We start from the raw sequence: 18,964 nt of genomic DNA on the forward strand, positions 1-18,964 counted from the left end.
ATCTTTGTGTTTTGTAATTGTTTGTTATATATAAATTATATTGTTATATAATGAGTCGAAAGACACCAGTATCCATCTGCCACTGACAGATCTTTGACTGTGCTGTTCGCTAAAACCGACACTTCAAAAAGGGAAAGAAGTCAACAACGAAAGTCTGTACTGCTACTGCTTTGCAAGATGATGCTCTTTTTGATTGAATTTGCAAATAATATAAAAGCAACAACAGCAACCGCTACACAAAAGTTCAGATTCATACACATGTGTGTTTAAAGCTGTTGTTGAACTAATTTAAAATCTGATTGATTTTAAATACATTGGCTTAGAATTATTTAAAGAAATGTTTTTTATACATATCATCCTTTCGTGTCCAAATCTGCTCTTTGCACCGTCTCACTATGTTATGGGTGATAGGACCAATCTCAGTAGTACAATAGGAATCTTAAGCAACAGATGAAACACTCAATGATACAGGAAGATTTGAGTCCAGGACCTTCTTTATTATTAAATAACATAAGACAGTTTGGCTTTTTATATATTTTTACAATTTTAATCTACATTGTGCAGTTCAACGTGTTTCTATACAGATTGCAGTGAAGGTGTGAATTAATGTGTGATGCATTATAATACTTAGTGTGAGCACATGTGGATAACACAAACAGTTTCTACAGCCAGCATCCTTCTCAGGAGCCATGCATAACTCCTTTGTATTTTACAAATGTATTTAAAGGAAAACACAGAAGACAACAGAAAAAGAAAATCCTGAAGAAAAAGTGCCAGCCATCGAATGACCTTCATATCACAACATATTATTACCGCTATCAGGATTTGTCTTTCACTTTAATTATAGACATATTGTACCACATTTCTCATCAGTGTCTCGTCATTAATGCACATCTTAAAATCCTACAGTGAAACTCACAAAGGTATTCAGGTTCTTCTTTCTCAGCGATGCGTATGTTTATAGGTTATTCTAAAGCAATTATAATAACATTGTATTTCATTAAGACCTGACATTGTTAAACATACTGTATAAGACTGTACAATGACTGAGTGGAAATCTCAGTCAAATACACACAATAGAAATGCATAGAAGATTGGACGAAAGTGGAGACAGGAGACTACTGAAGAAATAAACTGTAGGCAGTTGCAGGTCAAAATGATGGCACCGAAGAGGAGAAAATCGGAGAGGGGCGCAGATGTGATAATCATGTCAGAAGAAAAAACTGTGGAGAAGAGACTGAATAACAGAATTGCCGGCCCATTGAGAGGGCAAGACAAAGATGTGATGGGGAAATCAGGGTAAGTCATGTGAGGAAACAGCTGAGAGCTAGAAGTGATGGCTGATTTTGGACTCCCAGAGGAAAGCATGGAGGGACAAAACGCCGCAAAATGAAAAAGAAGACAGTTCAGTGTTTGATTTGAAAGAGCTGCAGGAGGGATTATTCCCAAAGTATTTCAAGTGGGGCACAGAGATAGACTGAAGTAGACAAAAAGAGAGGGAGAGAGAGAGAGAGAGAGAAAAGGGGCAAAGACGAGTGTCTCATTGAAAGAAGCTGATGAGCGGCTGGAGGAAGAGTCCCACTGTTCCCAGAATACACACTGTCACAAAAACCCACAGGAAGATCCTGTCGATGACCATGGCGACGTACTTCCAGTCGTCCTCCACCTGAGGAGAATAAGGAAACAAATATGTTAGCAAGTAAGTAGAAAAAGTACAAAATATCACAAATATATTATATTATTGAATTCCACTATGCTTCTGAAAAATCTGCTTAATTGTAATTATGAAATGTCTGTCATACCATCTTTCTCCATCGTATATTTGTTTTGGGTGAGGGTAAAATAAGATTGAGTTATTCTCCCTCCTCCTTTTTGGTCATGGAATACGTAAAAAGAGTTGTGTTTTCAGGCTAATATGATTTCTATTATCTTTTATCGTGCTCTACCATGCTGTGATGTCACTGTATCAACAATACAGCCGTGTGTGTGTGTGAGTGTGTGTGTGTGTGTGTGTGTGTGTGTGTGTGTGTGTGTGTGTGTGTGTGTGTGATAGTATTCTTCTATCAGCCAGGTGTGGACAATAGGATGATGGCTGCCCTGACCATAATGCCATTGTGTCCTATAGAGGAGGCTATTCAGCATGCATAAAAGAAAGATCCCAGCTTTGCTAAGAAAAGATGGAGCTGAAGCAACAAACATATCAGGGCCATGCAGAGTGTGCAGGAAGCGTACGCAAAGCCATCCATCTGCAACAAACAAGCCGCTTTACACTCCCTTTATAGCACAGGGAAATGCTTTTCTACACTCTTTCCTTTAGCTAGGTAGAAATACACAATGCTGCAGAGATAACACATACACAGTAAAGCTCTGTTATCATATGTTTATATATGTGTGTGTATTGTACATTCTGGGGACTACATGTGTGCTTTCCCCAATGTTGGGAAAAAACTCAAGGTTAGCAAATTCTTTTTTGGCATTAGGACAAGTTGTAGTTAGTCATCTAGGCCTCTGGGTGAATACATACTCTGCCCTAACCTCTGCACCACACCTTCCTTGTTCTGAATTGTTTATCTTAAATGTACCCTACACACCACCACATATTCACACAGTCACTTGCAAACACTACCAATCTACAGATTTATCATTCACACAATCAGTATATTTTAATGCTTTTGTAGATACATTTGATCAAGGTTATTAGACCTCTGCCGCAACATAAGTCATACTCAGCACCGTAAACTCAAGCTTGCTTTCGTACCTCTTTGGCTTTGTTGCGAGTCCTCATGTTCTCTGCGATGTACTTCACGCTCTCTATGGCCTGCTTGATCTCTGGCGACACCACGGAGAAGGCAACGACAGCGCTGATAGGTGAAGGGGCTTTGACTGGCCTCGGCACCTTGGGTATCTCCGACTCCTTGGGTGCCTGGGTCGGGGTCGCCTGTGAGGACGGGGGAGGTGGAGGAGGAGGAGGGGGAGGAGGAGGTGACGGCACCATCGGGGGAGGGACAGGAGTCGGTACCTCCTTGCCTCTGTAGGGACATCTCCTGTTAATGTCCCGGTTCTTGTCTCGGTTAACCTCGCCATACTCCACACAGTTCATTGAAGCACTCGCTGATGCAGCCCCGCCTCCTGCCCCAACATCTGTTGGTGGAAACGCTACACCCCCAGTTATACCGCCAATAATAACACTTCCTGAACCACTTCCTATGCTGGTCTTTCTCTTCTTCCTTCCTCCTCCTGTTACCGCAATATTGGCAGTGGTGGAGCAGCCCTGGTCGATTGGCCTCCTCATCAGCATCACCCTGGGCAACACCCCGAGGAACACGGACCTCACCCAGTCCGGCATCGTGTGAGTCATGGGGGTGCGGTAGTGGACGTTCAGCACAAAGACAGTGATGACGATGCTGAGCGTGACAAAAATCATGGTGAAGAGGAGGTACTCGCCGATCAGAGGGATGACGAGGGACGTGGAAGGGATGGTCTCGGTGATGACGAGCAGGAACACAGTGAGGGAGAGGAGGACGGAGATGCAGAGGGTGACCTTCTCGCCGCAGTCAGACGGGAGGTAGAAGACCAGCACCGTGAGGAAGGAGATGAGGAGGCAGGGGATGATCAGGTTGATGGTGTAGAAGAGAGGCAGGCGGCGGATGTAGAAGGAGTAGGTGATGTCCGGGTAGATCTCCTCGCAGCAGTTGTACTTGATGTCATGTTTGTATCCCGGAGCGTCGATGATCTCCCACTCTCCACTTTCCCAGAAGTCTTTCAAGTTGACCTGAGGAAATGCAAATGGGATGTGAATGGCAGATATTTGGAGGAAAACTACATTTTAAAAACAAAGATTTTAGTTTTTTCAAGACTACAAGAAATCAGTTTAAAAAGACATAAGAAGTGGAAAGCACAAATATTCAAAAGGGGTCTAGAAATTATAACATCTCTCTTAAAACCAGTTAAGCCCCGAGCCTGTTTTTCATGCCTCAGGCTCGAAAATGACATTCCCAGAACAAATGACCATATCTTCACTTCTAAAAGGGGTACATTAATAATCTTTTTTCTCAAAGCAACGACAAACCTGTGAGATGGATGTAGAGCAGTCAGAATCAATATAGCATTTTTTTATTTGAAAGTAAATTCAGATTGAACACAGTAACAAAATGTAAATTATTGTGTCCGTCCAAAAGAAAAACATTACTTATAGTGAAAACCACCATTGAATGATGAATGATATATAACATATAATAAGTACCCTGTATCAAGATTGATGCAAAACAAGTGACATTTGACTTTTTTAGAGAGGTTTAGCAAAAAAGAACCCACCTTTGGGGTCATTTGGGTGGATTTGCCATTCCTCTGGAACCCATTGTTCAATTTTGGTCATTGACATCTCTTTTGAACTGTTAGAGCCATAGAATCGAAGGGGAAGTTCCACATACACACACAAGTTACCATTGAGGAGTGAGTGTGACGTACACGCAGTCGAAAGCTATGTTACGCTCTGAAAACTGAAACCTATTCTCAAACTAGTAAATATGAAGATGGATTATCAGTAATCATGTGTCTGTGAAGCGACACAGACACGTTGGATTAACCATTGGATTAACCTTCAGCAGCATTTTTATCGTTTTGATGCCATTGAACACAACTTTTGATCAGAACAACAGCTAAGGTAAGAATATCTCCGTGTTTCCTCCGTGAAGCTACGTGTTGTGATGTCTGTTTTTGCTTCCCCTGTCGCAAGTTCTGATCGCTCAGTGATGATACTTATATGTCTGGAATCTGTGGAATCTCAGCTTGCTAATCGATATCTTCGTTGTGCAGATCCGATAAGTAATAAGGGTATTTTACCTTGAGTTCTGTGCTAACTGCATTAGCATTTTTTCGCTCAGGGCTAATTCAGAGCCTTTGTTATTATCCTTATGTTTTGCTAAAAATGGTTAATATTGTCTGATAGCTGAGTTTCTTCCCGTTAAGTGGGTATGACACATTCAGGTACCGGGGGCATGGGGCTTAACTGGTTAATATATTTTGGCATTAAAGTGAAAGGATTTGATAGAAGTTGTTCCCATTTTGTCTCACTAGATCATATGAGCAGATAAAAGCGTAGGTGTGACTCAGTACTGAAATCTACCTTTTAATGTCTTTGAGTCCTCACAAAAGCAAAGCGCATTGTGTTATAAACATGCCATGTAGAACATAAATGGCCCTGATCTGTCCCCTGTCACTAACCTTTGAGCCAATCAGCACCAGGTCGATCTTGGCCTTGTCGTATGTCCAGGAGCCAAACTTCATGGAGCAGTTCTGGTAGTCAAAGGGGAAGTAGGTGATGTCCATGGGGCAGGAGGATTTAAAAATAGCTGGAGGAACCCAGGTGATGGTGCCATCAAACTTCAGCAGAGCCTTGGTCTTGTCTTCCACAAGAAAGTCACCTACAGCACTTTGAGAGATGTAAATGTCATTTCACTTAGAGGCCATTACAACATTTAACAGAAAAGGTCAGAAGATGTAGAGCATGGATAAATACACTCAAACTTACTTGTTATACAAAACAATATCTGGCCTCCAAATTTTATTGGATGGAACTCGTATGAACTCAATCCCATCGTACTCAATAGGGGCCCATTTCAGCTTGTAGTCGTTCCAGACCTAAAAGACCAACACAATGTAGCATGAGTAAAAACATTATGTAATATATCAGTAATGATGTCACACAAAGGATAAATATTACTCACATGTCTCAGCCACAGATTGGTCTCCATAATCTGATTCACCTCATCCTGTTTAAACATAAAGGGAGAATTGCTAACAAGAGAACATTTGAAGTTTTTAAAGTGAGAAACCAAGAGTTTATTCTTTACTCTTACCACTTTGACCAGCTGGGACATGGAGACCTCAAACTCCACGGTGACTGGATCAGATACATTCTCCACTGGTCGGATGAACTGGTTGTACCTCCTGAACAATCTCCGAAATAATCTGTCCTCCCCCTTAGATGAAAAACAGCCTAATGAAAGAAATGAGAAAACAGAGTTAAACCACTAAATATATGGCTTTGATTTTGAAACCCCTACATACCTTGGATGTTTAGAGACAATGAGAGAAGGGAAAAATGTTAACGGGGTTCATCAATCAAATGCAGAAGTTACTTAACTTTTAGTTCTCTTATGGCACCAGATGCTAACTACAAAATATCTCAGACTGTGCTCAATTACAGCATATTAAAAAAGGCACAGACTTCTTTCAATAAGACGTTTAATTTAAAGGAGTATTTAGTGATATTTGAAAAATCAATGTTTCTAAGTGATGTTAAGGTCAGTTTGTTCATACACTTTATACGCACTTGCTTACATATACATTATTTATAAAATATTTTTTGCAATTCTAGATACTCTGTTAACGGATGTAAAGATGTGTTTTTAACTTGTTGCCCTGTTCATATCACTTTGTAGCTACCGCAGACACACTAAGCAACAACACAGTGGTAGTGGAGGTCCTAGGCATACTGTATGAAGCTGCATCTAGATACCACTGTGGGTTGTGGGGAAATGGAACAAATATTTAAGTTTGATTTAGATGAAACAACCCTTTAACTGTTTAATCAAAGCTCTTTGTTCTGAATGGACTGAGGGCTGCGATTCAAAGGGTATTTTGAGAGGTGTTTTTACTGCCTGTTTGCAGAAGAACGACAAAGCCTGCAAGCTTTTACAAAATCTCCAAACACGAGTTACTTATAGCTAAACAAAAAGGTGGGCCAATGGCCAGTGTGTGTCTGAAGAAGTGGTTTGGAGGCTTGATAAGGCAGTTTTGAAGGTCATGTGTGGAAAACTGCCTCTAGTAACACAGGTGCCTGAGATGGCACATTGACGGTTGACCCACGCCTGTCCGAGCAGAAAACGTTTCCTCACTTGGGACAGCACGCGCTCTCCCCCTCCACCAGCATAAAATCAGCAACACCAACTCTATTCAGTATGTTATCATAGAAGATATTTTATCTTCCTTTCAGTTTCTCTGTGTTCATCCAATATTTCATGTTCCTCTTTGTTTGATTTGAATTCTTGAATAGCCTCCTTTCTCTGTTAGGTGTTTATTCTGAGTGACTGGTAAGTTTGGCATTTCCATGTCCGCCCTTCAAACATCGTCTGTCCAACTGTATGCTGTTGGATTTCCAGCTGAGTGGTTTGTTTGTTAAAGACGGAGGCCAAACACTCAGATCACAGCTTTCAAATCTATGAAGGGACGCAGACACTATTCAACACATTCCCAAACCATCAAACTGCGCTTTCAGAGCCATGTGAACCATCTCAGATAAGGCAGAGAGTGTGTTTTAGCAAAAGAACAAATGGGTCACAGACCATTTAGACACACACAGCCACATTCAGTGAAAAGGTTTTCTTCCTTTGCAACAACTAAATAAAACATGCTCCTTTAATGGGAAACTTTCTCTCTGCACAGGTCAGTTAACGCTTTAAAAGATGGTTCAAAACCTTACCCTCCAATGTTTTTCCTGTGACTAAAGATAGCATTTCTGGACTTTACTACGAGTAATGTACTATTGGTAATATGTATTCCATTGTCATAAGACACTAAACCCACGCACTCTATAAAAATGGACTTCCAGTAAGATGTGACTTTTTTGAAAAACCTATATACTTAAACAAATATGTAATAATAAGTTTCCATACAGTGAAGTCATAAAGCTGTTGGTCCATGTATTGCCATTGGGAATACACATAGATGAATATCTTGCAGACAACTCAGAACACCGTCTGTCTGGTTTCTCATTTTAAGAGACTTCGTTCATTTGCTCATGTTTACAAAATCACACTTGCCCGGTCTGGGGAAATAAAAATGTAATTAAAGTGTATCCCTTGTTAGTTTATTTTAAGAGCAGTCTGAATCTAAAACATGTACTGTATAGCATTGATATGGAAATGCAGTGAACACACTTTATTTTTTACAGTTGACTGATTTTAACAACCATTTTTATCTACCTCACAGGGGACCAACACAGCTCAGGGGTAGACTCATTTTACAGCTTAAAATTCAAAAACACCCACAACACTTACACAATCGCAACATCTGGTGCAGATAAAACACTGACTTAACACAGTCCGGACAATATTTAGTCAGGGCACTAAAACTCACTCACCTGATGTATCATATATTACACATGCACCTACATTTAAATTATTATTACTTCATATTTGGAGTTCAGACACTGCAGGGTGCATACCAGCCGAGGCATAAGTTATTCATCAAGGCGCAGAGGTAAATGGAAATCAGGCCGCACAGCTTTTTCCCTCATCATGTTTATTCCCTCAAACATTTTCACTGCATAGCTTTCTTTCACCATCACGATCAGTCTCCCCATCATGATGAAGATAATGTAGCATGAACAATTTGGGGATTGTTATCTTACTTTAGTAACAGGCAGGATTAATATAAGAAGTGAACTGACTAAAAATGAATGACCTGTCAGATCTAATTCTCTACGGGTAGGCATTTGCATTTTACTTTAGTGGCTTCAAAACTCTCAAGAAGTTTTCTGAGGTCAGTAACATGGAGTTGAGTTTTAAAGCTTAATGAAAAGGCTTCTCTCCTGAGACGCTTGTGTAATTTCAGCTCTTGGTACCTGCCTTGAAAACTCCCCGCTACTCTGCGATTCGCTGCACTCATATAAAGTTGTCTAAGCCTCTAATTGGCTGAGGGGAAACCAGGGCAATTATAATCAGTCAATTAATTGGACCTTTTGTTCACTAAGGCCAGAAAAAATTAAGCCAATATTTTTTTCTCTGTTGGCAGTCACTCCTCTAATTCCCTACTTTGTTCCTCCAAAGAAGAGACTTAATTTAAAAAGGAAGTTCATTATAACCTTTGCCCTTTCACCTCACATGATTTTAAGCACACACACTCTCTTGGCATTGAATGCAAGGATGTAACTTGTGTGGCACATGGAGCCTTTATAAGTTTAGGTGTGAAAATACAAGGCAGTGACTGCGTAATTAACCTTAAAGTTAATGGGCACTGTGTTGCGTTGAGCCAAACACTAGTGTTAGTATGCGAACACGCTATTATGGCAATGCTAACATACCGAGTTTAAGCATGTACTGTTGAACATGTTCAACATCTTAGTTTAAAGTGTTAATATGCTCACATTTGCAGTAGATAAAAATGCAGATGTCGATGATGTCATTAGTTTTACAGGTGTTTGGTAATAATTAAAAGTAATACAAATGAAATGAAGAGGAATTTTGACATGAAAAGTAGCTAAATTAAAGGTTAAGGAATAACTTCAACTATTACAATTTATTCTGAAGGGGGTATGGCAATCCTGTTTATTAGCTAGTTCAACAAAGTCATTAGGATAAATCGTCTTTATCTTCTAACTATGCCCCAAAGCAATGGAACAAAATACCTGTAGACATCAGGGAAGCCAGCTCGGTGGAAGTTTAAAAAAAAGAAACTCAAAACACATTTGTATAAGTTAGCCTTTTAGGAAGACGACTCCTGCTCTATGCTGCACTTTCTAAATGCATTGCGATGCATTTTAACCATAGACTTTATATATCATTTTTTTAACCTGATTTTAACCTGTCACCTGATTGTGTGTTGAATTTGCACTATTCTCCTTTTAATGCACAATTGTATTGTTTTACCTTTAATCTAATTTTATTTTTTTATATATGTCTACTCTATGCAATTTTTAGTTTGTTTTTATGTCTTTTACTGGTCTGTATTCTGTGTGATATATACATTTTCTGTGCAATGTCTATGTGAAGCACTTTGGACTGCACTTGTTGTATGAAAGGTGCTAAACAAATAAAGATTATTATTATTATTATCTTGGCATAATTAATACCTGTATCCAAAAAAAAAGCAAAGAAAAAAAGCAAATTCCTAGTAGTTTACATTTTAGAAATGGGCAAAAGTGAGGAATCAATAAACACTGATTTCCCTCCTGTTGAGCCACGCTGCTAGCTACCAACCAAATGTCTTTTCTTGGATCAATTAACTTGTCTCAAGCTTCAGAATAGAGTTGTTAATCACTGTGGACAGAACTGTCTTCGCCTCTGATGATGAACATCACATTAAATCAGCTCGACAGATGCGCTTCATTTTACCAGGCGTTCTTTTTTCCATCCCGTCTTTTTGTGACTTGCTACCAAAGTGATGAGGCTTCGTTCTGACGTGGATGAAGTCAAGTCAAGCAGACATGCATTTCACCCTTAAATAACCACATTGATTTAGAATTAGCAAGGCAACCAGCGACTCTGTCCCTGTCTCTCGTGGCTACAGGAGCCTAAAGCTGCAGAAAGCTGTGGCCTGTGGGGGCTCTTTGATCAGGCATGTGCTTAACGGGATGAGCCTGGGAGCGAGTGGTGGACACTAATTACCCTCCAATAATACACTGCTGACAGTGTGTGTGAGTGTGAGTGGAAAAGAGATACAAAGAGAGAGAGAGGAACAGCGGAGAGAAGAGATAGGAAAGTGACAGCAAGCAGCACAGAGAAGTAGATAGCGTTTCTTTGCTCTCCAGGGTTTCTGATGGCCCGACTGTGACATCACAGTGATCATTGAGTGTGCTGTGACCATCCCATGAAGAAAATGGTTCATGTTTTTCAATGTGTGTCTCCATGTATCAGGGCTCGCGTATATATGAAACTGTTTGTGCGCCTGTGTGGACACACATGTTACTATGTATGTACAGTATGTCCGCTCACCTTTGATTAACTCTCTCTGAACAGCATATGATTTGTTTTCACTGATGCGTGTAATTCAATGGCCCTTTGCATCCATGCTTTCATGATGGGAAGAAGATGTGCGAGTTTTGAGGTCAGATGTTCTGCTTGTATTGCTGCGTATTGTAAGTAAAGTCACTTTTAAAAGATAACAATTCCTCAATTACACACTTGTACTTGACAGGCTAGGAGCGTTGGGAACCAAAAGAGAAAAACACAAAACGAAACATGAAACAAAACAAAATATTGTCTTTACAGCAAAGGGATGTTCATGTCCTTACAAAAGAGATGCTTATAGCTTTTGCAAAGAGTAAACACAGACACCAAAAATAGAAATGTGATAAACAAGGACAACAAATACAGACTCTTTTTATGTCACTTGAACTCATCCAGTGAATGTATCCACAATACTGATGAATGAAGTGAGCAGATAGACAGCCAGTGAAACACTTAGAAGGGAGGGAAACAAAGGGGAGAGCTCCTTAAGGAGATACAACTCAATACTACCCTCAACAATATGTTACTTAAAATGAGAATAACAGAGCATGATTTTCAATGTGAGCCATTATCAGCATTTACAGCAGGGTTTACCAAAAGTTTAAGAATAAAAGGTAGCTACAGTCTGTCACATTTATCTGGGCTCTTATTGCAGCCGGAGCTGAAAACAGCCGCACTGCTGCAGAAATACAGTTTGGGAGCTGTGTCTGGAGTGGGAGGTCATGGGGCTGCTCAATTAAATCGTATTTGAAATCGCAATTAAGTCTTTGGCTTGAAACGATTATGAAAACAACATCATCGAAATAAAACGATTATTTATTTAAAAACATTTTTTTTTTATTGGTATTTCAGTTGAATTATACTTAAAGTTAAGGGTAATCGACTGTTAAAAACATACTGTTAAAAAATTGTTTTCAATAAATGGATGTTTTAAAAGTAAATGGATAATCATTTTTAATAATCGTGATATCAATTATTGACCAAAATAATCGAGATTATGATTTTTGCAATAATCGAGCAGCCCTAGTAGGTCGTGGTGGTTTTATCGCGCAGCAGTTCCAACTAATTGAGAAATTCTGCTGCCTGTTGATCATGCATGCCAGCAGCATTGAGTGAATCAGTTTGGGGTTTCAAACTATTGCGAAAAAATGTCTTTCCTACCACACAAGTCTAACACCCAACCGTATACAGTAGTTACTCAGGTTTCATAAAATAAACCACATCACATGTAAGATTAAGGGAAAATTATCCGGGATAAAAATAGTCTCTTGGATGTGAAGTGATGCTGCTGCACAGAGAACTAGTTTTTTCTTCTAGTTCAAGTAACCAGAAATCATTTAAAAAGCTTTCTGACCCACTCAACTGCCCTACAAGAATTAGGTGTAATAAAATGATCTTCTCTTGACCTGACCCTCCTTCACAGACAGATTCAAGCACTGAGTAGTGGGAAAGTATTGAGATGAAGGACACAGTAGATCATATGACTGGGTAGCTGTAGTTATTTTTCTGGGTAAAGTGAAAAACGTAGGCAGCAGAAACGTCATAGTTCAATTCTACATCGATGTCTGTGGACTCAGAATGAAGCATATAGTTTATCTGTTTTTTAATACATGCTACAACTCAGCTCGGTAAACATTCTTTAGCCCAGTCCCAATTAGGGTAACCCTTCTGAGCTACAGCCAAACACACCAATAAAGAAGCTAAAACATATTTTGGGCAACTTGTGCCATGATATGTGAGGCAGTGACCTGGGAGTGTGATTAGCCAGACCGTCCTCCATCTGAAGCATCTGTTGTCTCTCTCTCTCTCTCTCTCTCTCTCTCTCTCTCTCTCTCTCTCTCTCTCTCCATCCTAAAGCGTGAACTCAGTCATCGCAGCCTAAAAAGCAGGATGGTCTGCCAGCAAACAATACAAGCCAATGCCTCTGTCTGGCATGGACAATACCTGTCTTAGCCTGGCTGTCGGCCAATGTGAGTGTGTGTTGTGTTGTGTGTGTGTGTGTGTGTTGTGTGTGTGTGTGTGTGTGTGTGTGTGTGTGTGTGTGTGTGTGTGTGTGTGTGTGTGTGTGTGTGTGTGTGTGTGTGTGTGTGTGTGTGTGTGAGTGTGTGTGTTTTCCAGCCACTTATCTGCATACACAGCCCCTGTACAGAATCATAAAAAAAGCCCACACAGCCAATAGGGGATTGAGGGAAGGATGAGGGAGCGGAGGATTGAGGAAGGTTAGGGCAAAATCCTTTCATTTTCTGGGGGTTTACCTCCAAAGGCCAAGTGAACTATCTCTAACAAGCCAGGACTGAGCAGATTTCCTTTCACTTGAGCAAATGATGTTCTACTGAGGAGGGTATTGACACTGCCATCGCTTTTCAGCACCGCTTTCTTGTTCCTTTTTAAATGTGCCAGGTTCAAGGGCGAAGCTACAAAGCAGTCGGCTGTAGCAAATCACCCCAACTGAAGAGCATGACGGAGAGTGGCATCCCTTTCCCCTCAACACTGAGTCTGCATCAGGTTACAGGATGTGTGAAGCCACTGTCTTTCGCATGTCGACCGGAGCGTAACAACACGAAGGCACTTAGTGCTGCTCCCACGGGAGGACTCGTGGTACCACATCTGGGACAAACTCACTGCTGCACTCAGGGCTTTGAAGTTTTTGATAACATGGCAGGGCTTCAACCTATAGCCAGAATAATTACCCTACCACATTTTGTTAAAAGCACACTGTGTTGAATGGAACCAACCGAAAAAGACTTGTATCGTAGATCTTCAGTCAGTAGACTACAAAACAACTAATGAAGCAAGCAATCTAGGTGTAGTGATGGACTGGACCTGAATTTCAACAGTCACATCACAACAGTTATTAGGTCTGCATACTATCACCTGAAGAACATATCTAGGATTAAAAAGCTAATGTCACAACAGGATTTAGAAAAGCTTTGCTTTTATCTTCAGTAGACTCGACTACTGCAATAGTGTATTCACAGGGCTGACAAACATTTTTATCAGAAAGCTGCAGCTGATTCAGAACGCTGCTGCTCGAGTCCTCACTAACATTAAAAGAGTGGATCACATCAGTCCGGTTCTGAAATCTTTACACTGGCTTCCAGTCGGGCAAATACTTGATTTTAAAGTACTATTGCTAGTTTTTAAATCACAAAATGGTTTAGGCCAAAGTATATTAATCTCCTGCATAATTATGAACCATCAAGGTGTCTCAGGCCTTCTGGGACGGGTCTGCTCTCGGTTCCGAGAGTAAGAACAAAACATGCCCCGACAATCTGGAACAAACTGCCCGAAACATGCACATCTGCAGAGACTCTTAGTATTTTCAAATCGAGACTGAAAACATATATTTTTGCCGCTGCTTTTAATTGAGCTGATCATATGCGCACTGCAGTATGCCTTTTATTCATGTATTGTATAACTGTTGTGTTTAATTGATTATCTTTGCTTTTTAAATGCCTGTTGTAAAATGCCATTATATAATGTGTTTCTGCTGTATTTATTCTTAAACGTCTTGTATTTTATTTTGTAAAGCACTTTGAATTGTTGCGTGCTGAAAGGTGCTATATAAATAAACGTGCCTTGCCTTGTAGAATGAGCTTTATCCACCACTGGTAAATAAACCAAGACAATAGTGTAATATACTGTGTGCAGCCTTAAAAAGTCAAAACAGAGTAACTAAACTCTTAGTGAGGAATTAAGTTAAGATGTGAATTTGACCTTTTAACAGCTCACGTACTACATGCCTAAAAGCTTGCTGGTTAAGTGGTCACAGCCAGCCTAACTAGAGCTAAAAACAAAGATTACCTAACCTGATTTTATTCATCTAATCAGAAAACAATAATCTAATGAACACACAATTCAGTGTGCTTACTCTTTGCTAACCTGCTTTCCCAGCTTTTGACTTTATAGAAGAATTTAAATGTAAACAAAATTAAGTTAAGCTACCTTTAACCCTTAAACTGTAGGTCGATTTATTGAAGTTATGTTGATATAAATATTAGAAAGAAGAAAAAAGGCAGACACCTAGCTAAAAGGAAATTGTTTACATCCTTTGAATTAGACTGAAATGATCAAATTAAGCTTAAGGGCTCAAGCAAGCTGGAATTGCTAACCTTTTTTTGAAGTGACCAAAGGCAAATGTCAAACATCTTCTTTTGTTCTGGCTGTCTGCCTTTGTGGGCAGAATAAACTCAAAATTCAGGAACTGAAAAAACTATGACTGACAGACTGATTAACATTTAGACACAAAAACATCAGTTAACACTTGGAACAAAGATGCTGCCAAACAAAAGTCTTTTGAAGCAATTTTAAAGCAAGTTATGTTATTCTCAGATAGACACCCATTATGGGAGGCGTGTGGTGCAGTGGGTTTTGCGTTGGTGTTGGGGGGTTCAAACCCCACTGCAGTCAGCAAGTCATTGTGTCCCTGGGCAAGACACTTCACCCCAAATTGCTCCTGTAGGGATTGTCCACAGTATTGAGTATGTAGGTCGCTTTGGATAAAAGAATCTAACAAGTGTAATGTAATGTTACCATCGATAAGGACACCCTCCCAAGAAACCTGCATCTAGTCGCAACGAGATGAAATTCAAGATTAAAATACCCTTTCTGTTCCTTGTGAAAGCAGCATTAAAGCATTTATCTCATCTTTGTTCTGCTCTGGGTCCCCTGGGAGTCACTCAAGGACCCTATTTCAACATTTTGTTTTTAAAGCACAAAGGAGTCTGGCAGCCTTACACGAACCAGAGAAGTAAGAAAGTAAAAAGTATGTGTAGAACGGATTTGAAAATAAAAGTAAAAGAAAGAAATGGATCTCCCAAAGAGCAAAACAAACCACAGACAACCTTGCAGAGTGATCCGGCTGTGATTTAATGTCACTACAGACATTAAATCAAAACACAGAGGAAATGGGTCTCGCATTTAAGTTATGGCTGTAGCATCCGGATCTATGAGTGGTTTTGTCCTTCACTGGCAGCTTTCCACCTAAAGAAATGCCCTAAAGCACGTAAATGAACCCGTACAGCTGTACCTAACCATGACCCTGAGCTCTGAGGCAGCGCACAGCCATCCACCTCTAGAGGACCAATGGGTGAAATCTACATTGACAGTCATTGAGCTGCAGCTGCTGGAGAAACGTATCATCCATGCATTGGCTCGTTTTGTGCATGGATGGCTGCCTCTCAGTAGCTCGGGGGGATGAGGTGCATACGATGTAATGAGTTATGACACGATTACAGATCATTATCTCCAAAGGAAACTATGACCTGAGACCCTCCCATGAGATGAGACAGTGACTCCACACATTTCTGGAGAATACAAGATATTATAATGCACAGGCACGTGGGGTTTGTTATGAAGTGAGCACGAATACTCAGAATGGAAAACGTTGTCTCCGTTCTTCTTAGGTATGAGGCATATGCCAGCCAGCAGGACGCACACATTGAAATGTGGGGGGAGACTATTTTCAGATAAGCTCTTGATTTGCTTCTGGGCGTTCAGAGACTGAATAATTGAAGTATGATGAGCATTTCGCTTTAACCGCAGTTGCAGCTATAAAACATGTGTGCATGTGTCATTATCTCTCTCTAATGTCGTTTAAACATCACTTTTCCCGATTTACTAATCGTTTTAGCTGCTTTGATATAACTGCATGCTTTGGTTTGTTTGTAGGCTACGGATTTGAACTAAAACGCGCACTAAGGGAGGTATAGCTCGAGGTGGGATTTTGGTTTATGACCACTAAAAAGTAATATATCAAGAAAGTTCACTGACCATTCACATCCTAGTCATAAAGTAAGGAGTATAATGATACTTTTTTCGAGCTCAGCACCGAGTTACGGCGCAGTGTCTCTTACCTTGAGCTGCGAGGAGCACCAGCAGGAGGACGCTTGTTAGTTTCCCGAGGAAATTCATCGATACATCGGCCCTTGACGGTTCTTTATGCAGATAAAGAAGATACTTAGAGTTGAAGTCTGGTCAGTAACCCACTACAAACGTCTGAGTAGTCTAAGATTCAAGCATCATGTTGTCTTTGCGCTCCGGTGCGTGGAGAGGTTGGACTCGCGGTGCGCTCTGCCGACATGAGCAACTTCTCTCGTCCCGCCTCCCCCTCCCTCCATCCCCGCGTTACTCTCACCCACCCACTCAGCCAAAGTGCCAAACCTAGCGACCTGACTCACGGTGACTCACAGGTGTTAAATTTGGAATAAGGAAACGTTTTTAAATAGCTATACCGCCAGGGGTCCCACTGCTAAAATGTCTATTTGAACCCTTGTTTTTTTGCAATCCTTTTTCCTTAAATTATTCAAATGTAACTGTATTTTCACTTGTCTGATAGTTTACACTTTCTGAAAATGCGTAGGTCTACATACTGTAAATCAAGCTCAAAGACCTATCCTCACATCTACTCAATACAGCTCTAGAGAAAGATGCAGCACCCACACAATAATCACACATTTTCCCTGCTGAGCTGTAAATGACCTATTTAGTCACTTAATTGATTTTGTATGCATAACAATGCTCAGGCAGCTTAAAGCATTAGCTGCTCTATAATAGAGTGTTGAGGGATGCAGAGTCTGCCCAATTCAAATAACAGAAAGCTAAGCATAATGCATATCTGCACACTGCACTGTCGAGCATGTAAGTCCAGACTGACAACTACATACTGTATATATTCTTGAAAAAAAGAATTGCAGTCACAGGTAAACATTATAATTAATTTACTGAAACAATGTGTATATGTAGTTTCTCTCTGCGCTTCACTTTTAGTTTGAAGTTGTATTTCTTACTTTTGTTAATCCAACACATAACAGGGTGGACAGAGATAGCTTTTAGTTGATTTCTATGTTAATAATTTATGAATCTGTTTTTATGCCGATATGGAACAAATTCACCTGCATGTCTATATGCGTGTCTATACCTATTTTAGTTTTCTGCATCATAAGATGTTTTTGTCTACTCAGTCACTCTTCTTTACCCTCTCACCTGGCACGAAAAAAAGAACATGGAGTTTATACATACTAACAAAAATATATCTGTGTGGGCGTGCGCTGACATATATCTTTATATAGCTTTATAAGAGTAAGACTAAATAGAAAGAGACAAAGATAGCTTTCTTATTTAATGACCTCTTTTGTCATGTTAGATGTTGTTTTTCCTGCTGCAGTCAGCTACTGTATCAAATAACTACATACATGTACAAAGTGTCTTACATGTAAGCAGCTGCCGGCTCAGAAGCAAAACGGCCAGAGACAAGTGGACGTCCTGGTCCTCAATTTTAAGCTCAATTAGTTTTGTCGTTTGGGTTAGTGAAGCCAACCGAGCTTGATGTTGAGTCTCAAAGGCTGGAAGCTGTGGTGATTAAATGTCTCTAATGGGCCGGTAGCAACATCCAAAAGAAGAAAACAGACCAAAAAGAAAGAGGAATGTAAGGTATAAGGGTGTAAAGAGAGGTTTTATAGGAGCTAAGGATGCAGAGAGGGCTTGATGGATGAAGATAACGGCATATGGACAGCTAATAGGGAGGGAGAGATACACAGCTGAGCATGAAATGTTAAAAGCTCCAGAAGTGATGTGATGTAGTTAGAGAGCGTCACCAGAAGAGCAGAAAAACAGGGATGCACTTTGGCTGCTTGATGTGCTTCAGTGTGACAGAGCCAGTGAATCTATTTGCAGATGTTTTGGTTCAGTGATGCTGAGAAAAGCTGAGGAAGAGTCTCCACCCACAGGCAAGGAGTATGGAGGAACAGATTATTATTATTCACACTGTGTTACTTTTATTTTATGCCCCCACTATTACAATGTTGCTCTTCTTTTACCTCTTCTCCAAGAAGCTGCCAACAAGATAGTGACAGACATTTAAACAAGCCTTCGTAACAATTAACACTTAAAAACAAAAATGTGCAGGTATTTCTCCATGGAGTTAGCTTACAAGCTAAAAGGTCAACCTGTGACCTTTGTTGTTTATTTGAATATATTTCCCTGTAAATAACTAAATGTTGGTTTTAAAAGTGTGCATTTGCCTGAATGCTACTTTAATTGTTCCGTAATAACCCGTCTTTTCAGTCATATTTAATTAACTTAGATTAAAATGGGTTTTTAAGGGGAACAAACATAGCAGAAATGTGTAATTTTCTGATCTCCTGGCTATGATGGTTTAAAAGCTTTGGTCCCTCTGCTCATCAGCTCCTTATCTGCAGCTCTTTGTGATAAGTTTCGATTTAATTAAGGAAGTA

The 18,964-nt window shown here is 40.1% G+C and overlaps 1 protein-coding gene across 1 annotated transcript; it reads right to left on the reverse strand.

Annotated features, from left to right (window-relative positions):
- Positions 1–527: 527 nt before the first annotated feature.
- chrna6 (cholinergic receptor, nicotinic, alpha 6) lies at positions 528–16,775 on the reverse strand. The gene is made up of 7 exons (XM_010786463.1): positions 16,586–16,775; positions 5,859–5,998; positions 5,727–5,771; positions 5,531–5,640; positions 5,224–5,431; positions 2,759–3,772; positions 528–1,666 (listed from the first exon to the last, which is right to left on the reverse strand). The coding sequence occupies exons 1-7, from the start codon at positions 16,641–16,643 to the stop codon at positions 1,541–1,543; spliced, it is 1,701 nt and encodes a 566-aa protein (XP_010784765.1). The 5' UTR covers positions 16,644–16,775; the 3' UTR covers positions 528–1,540.
- Positions 16,776–18,964: the final 2,189 nt, after the last annotated feature.

This window comes from Notothenia coriiceps, unplaced genomic scaffold, assembly GCF_000735185.1.
Source record: "Notothenia coriiceps isolate Sejong01 unplaced genomic scaffold, NC01 NC01_scaffold00029195, whole genome shotgun sequence".
Taxonomy (NCBI): Eukaryota; Metazoa; Chordata; class Actinopteri; order Perciformes; family Nototheniidae; genus Notothenia; species Notothenia coriiceps.

Excerpts from the sequence above, each read along its gene's own strand:
- chrna6 (XM_010786463.1), bottom strand. The coding sequence starts at position 16,643 with ATGAATTTCCTCGGGAAACTAACAAGCGTCCTCCTGCTGGTGCTCCTC. Across the intron at positions 5,999-16,585 it reads GGTGCTCCTCGCAGCTCAAG|GCTGTTTTTCATCTAAGGGG; the intron begins GTAAGAGACACT and ends TTCTTTCATTAG. Across the intron at positions 5,641-5,726 it reads CCAATCTGTGGCTGAGACAT|GTCTGGAACGACTACAAGCT; the intron begins GTGAGTAATATT and ends TTGGTCTTTTAG.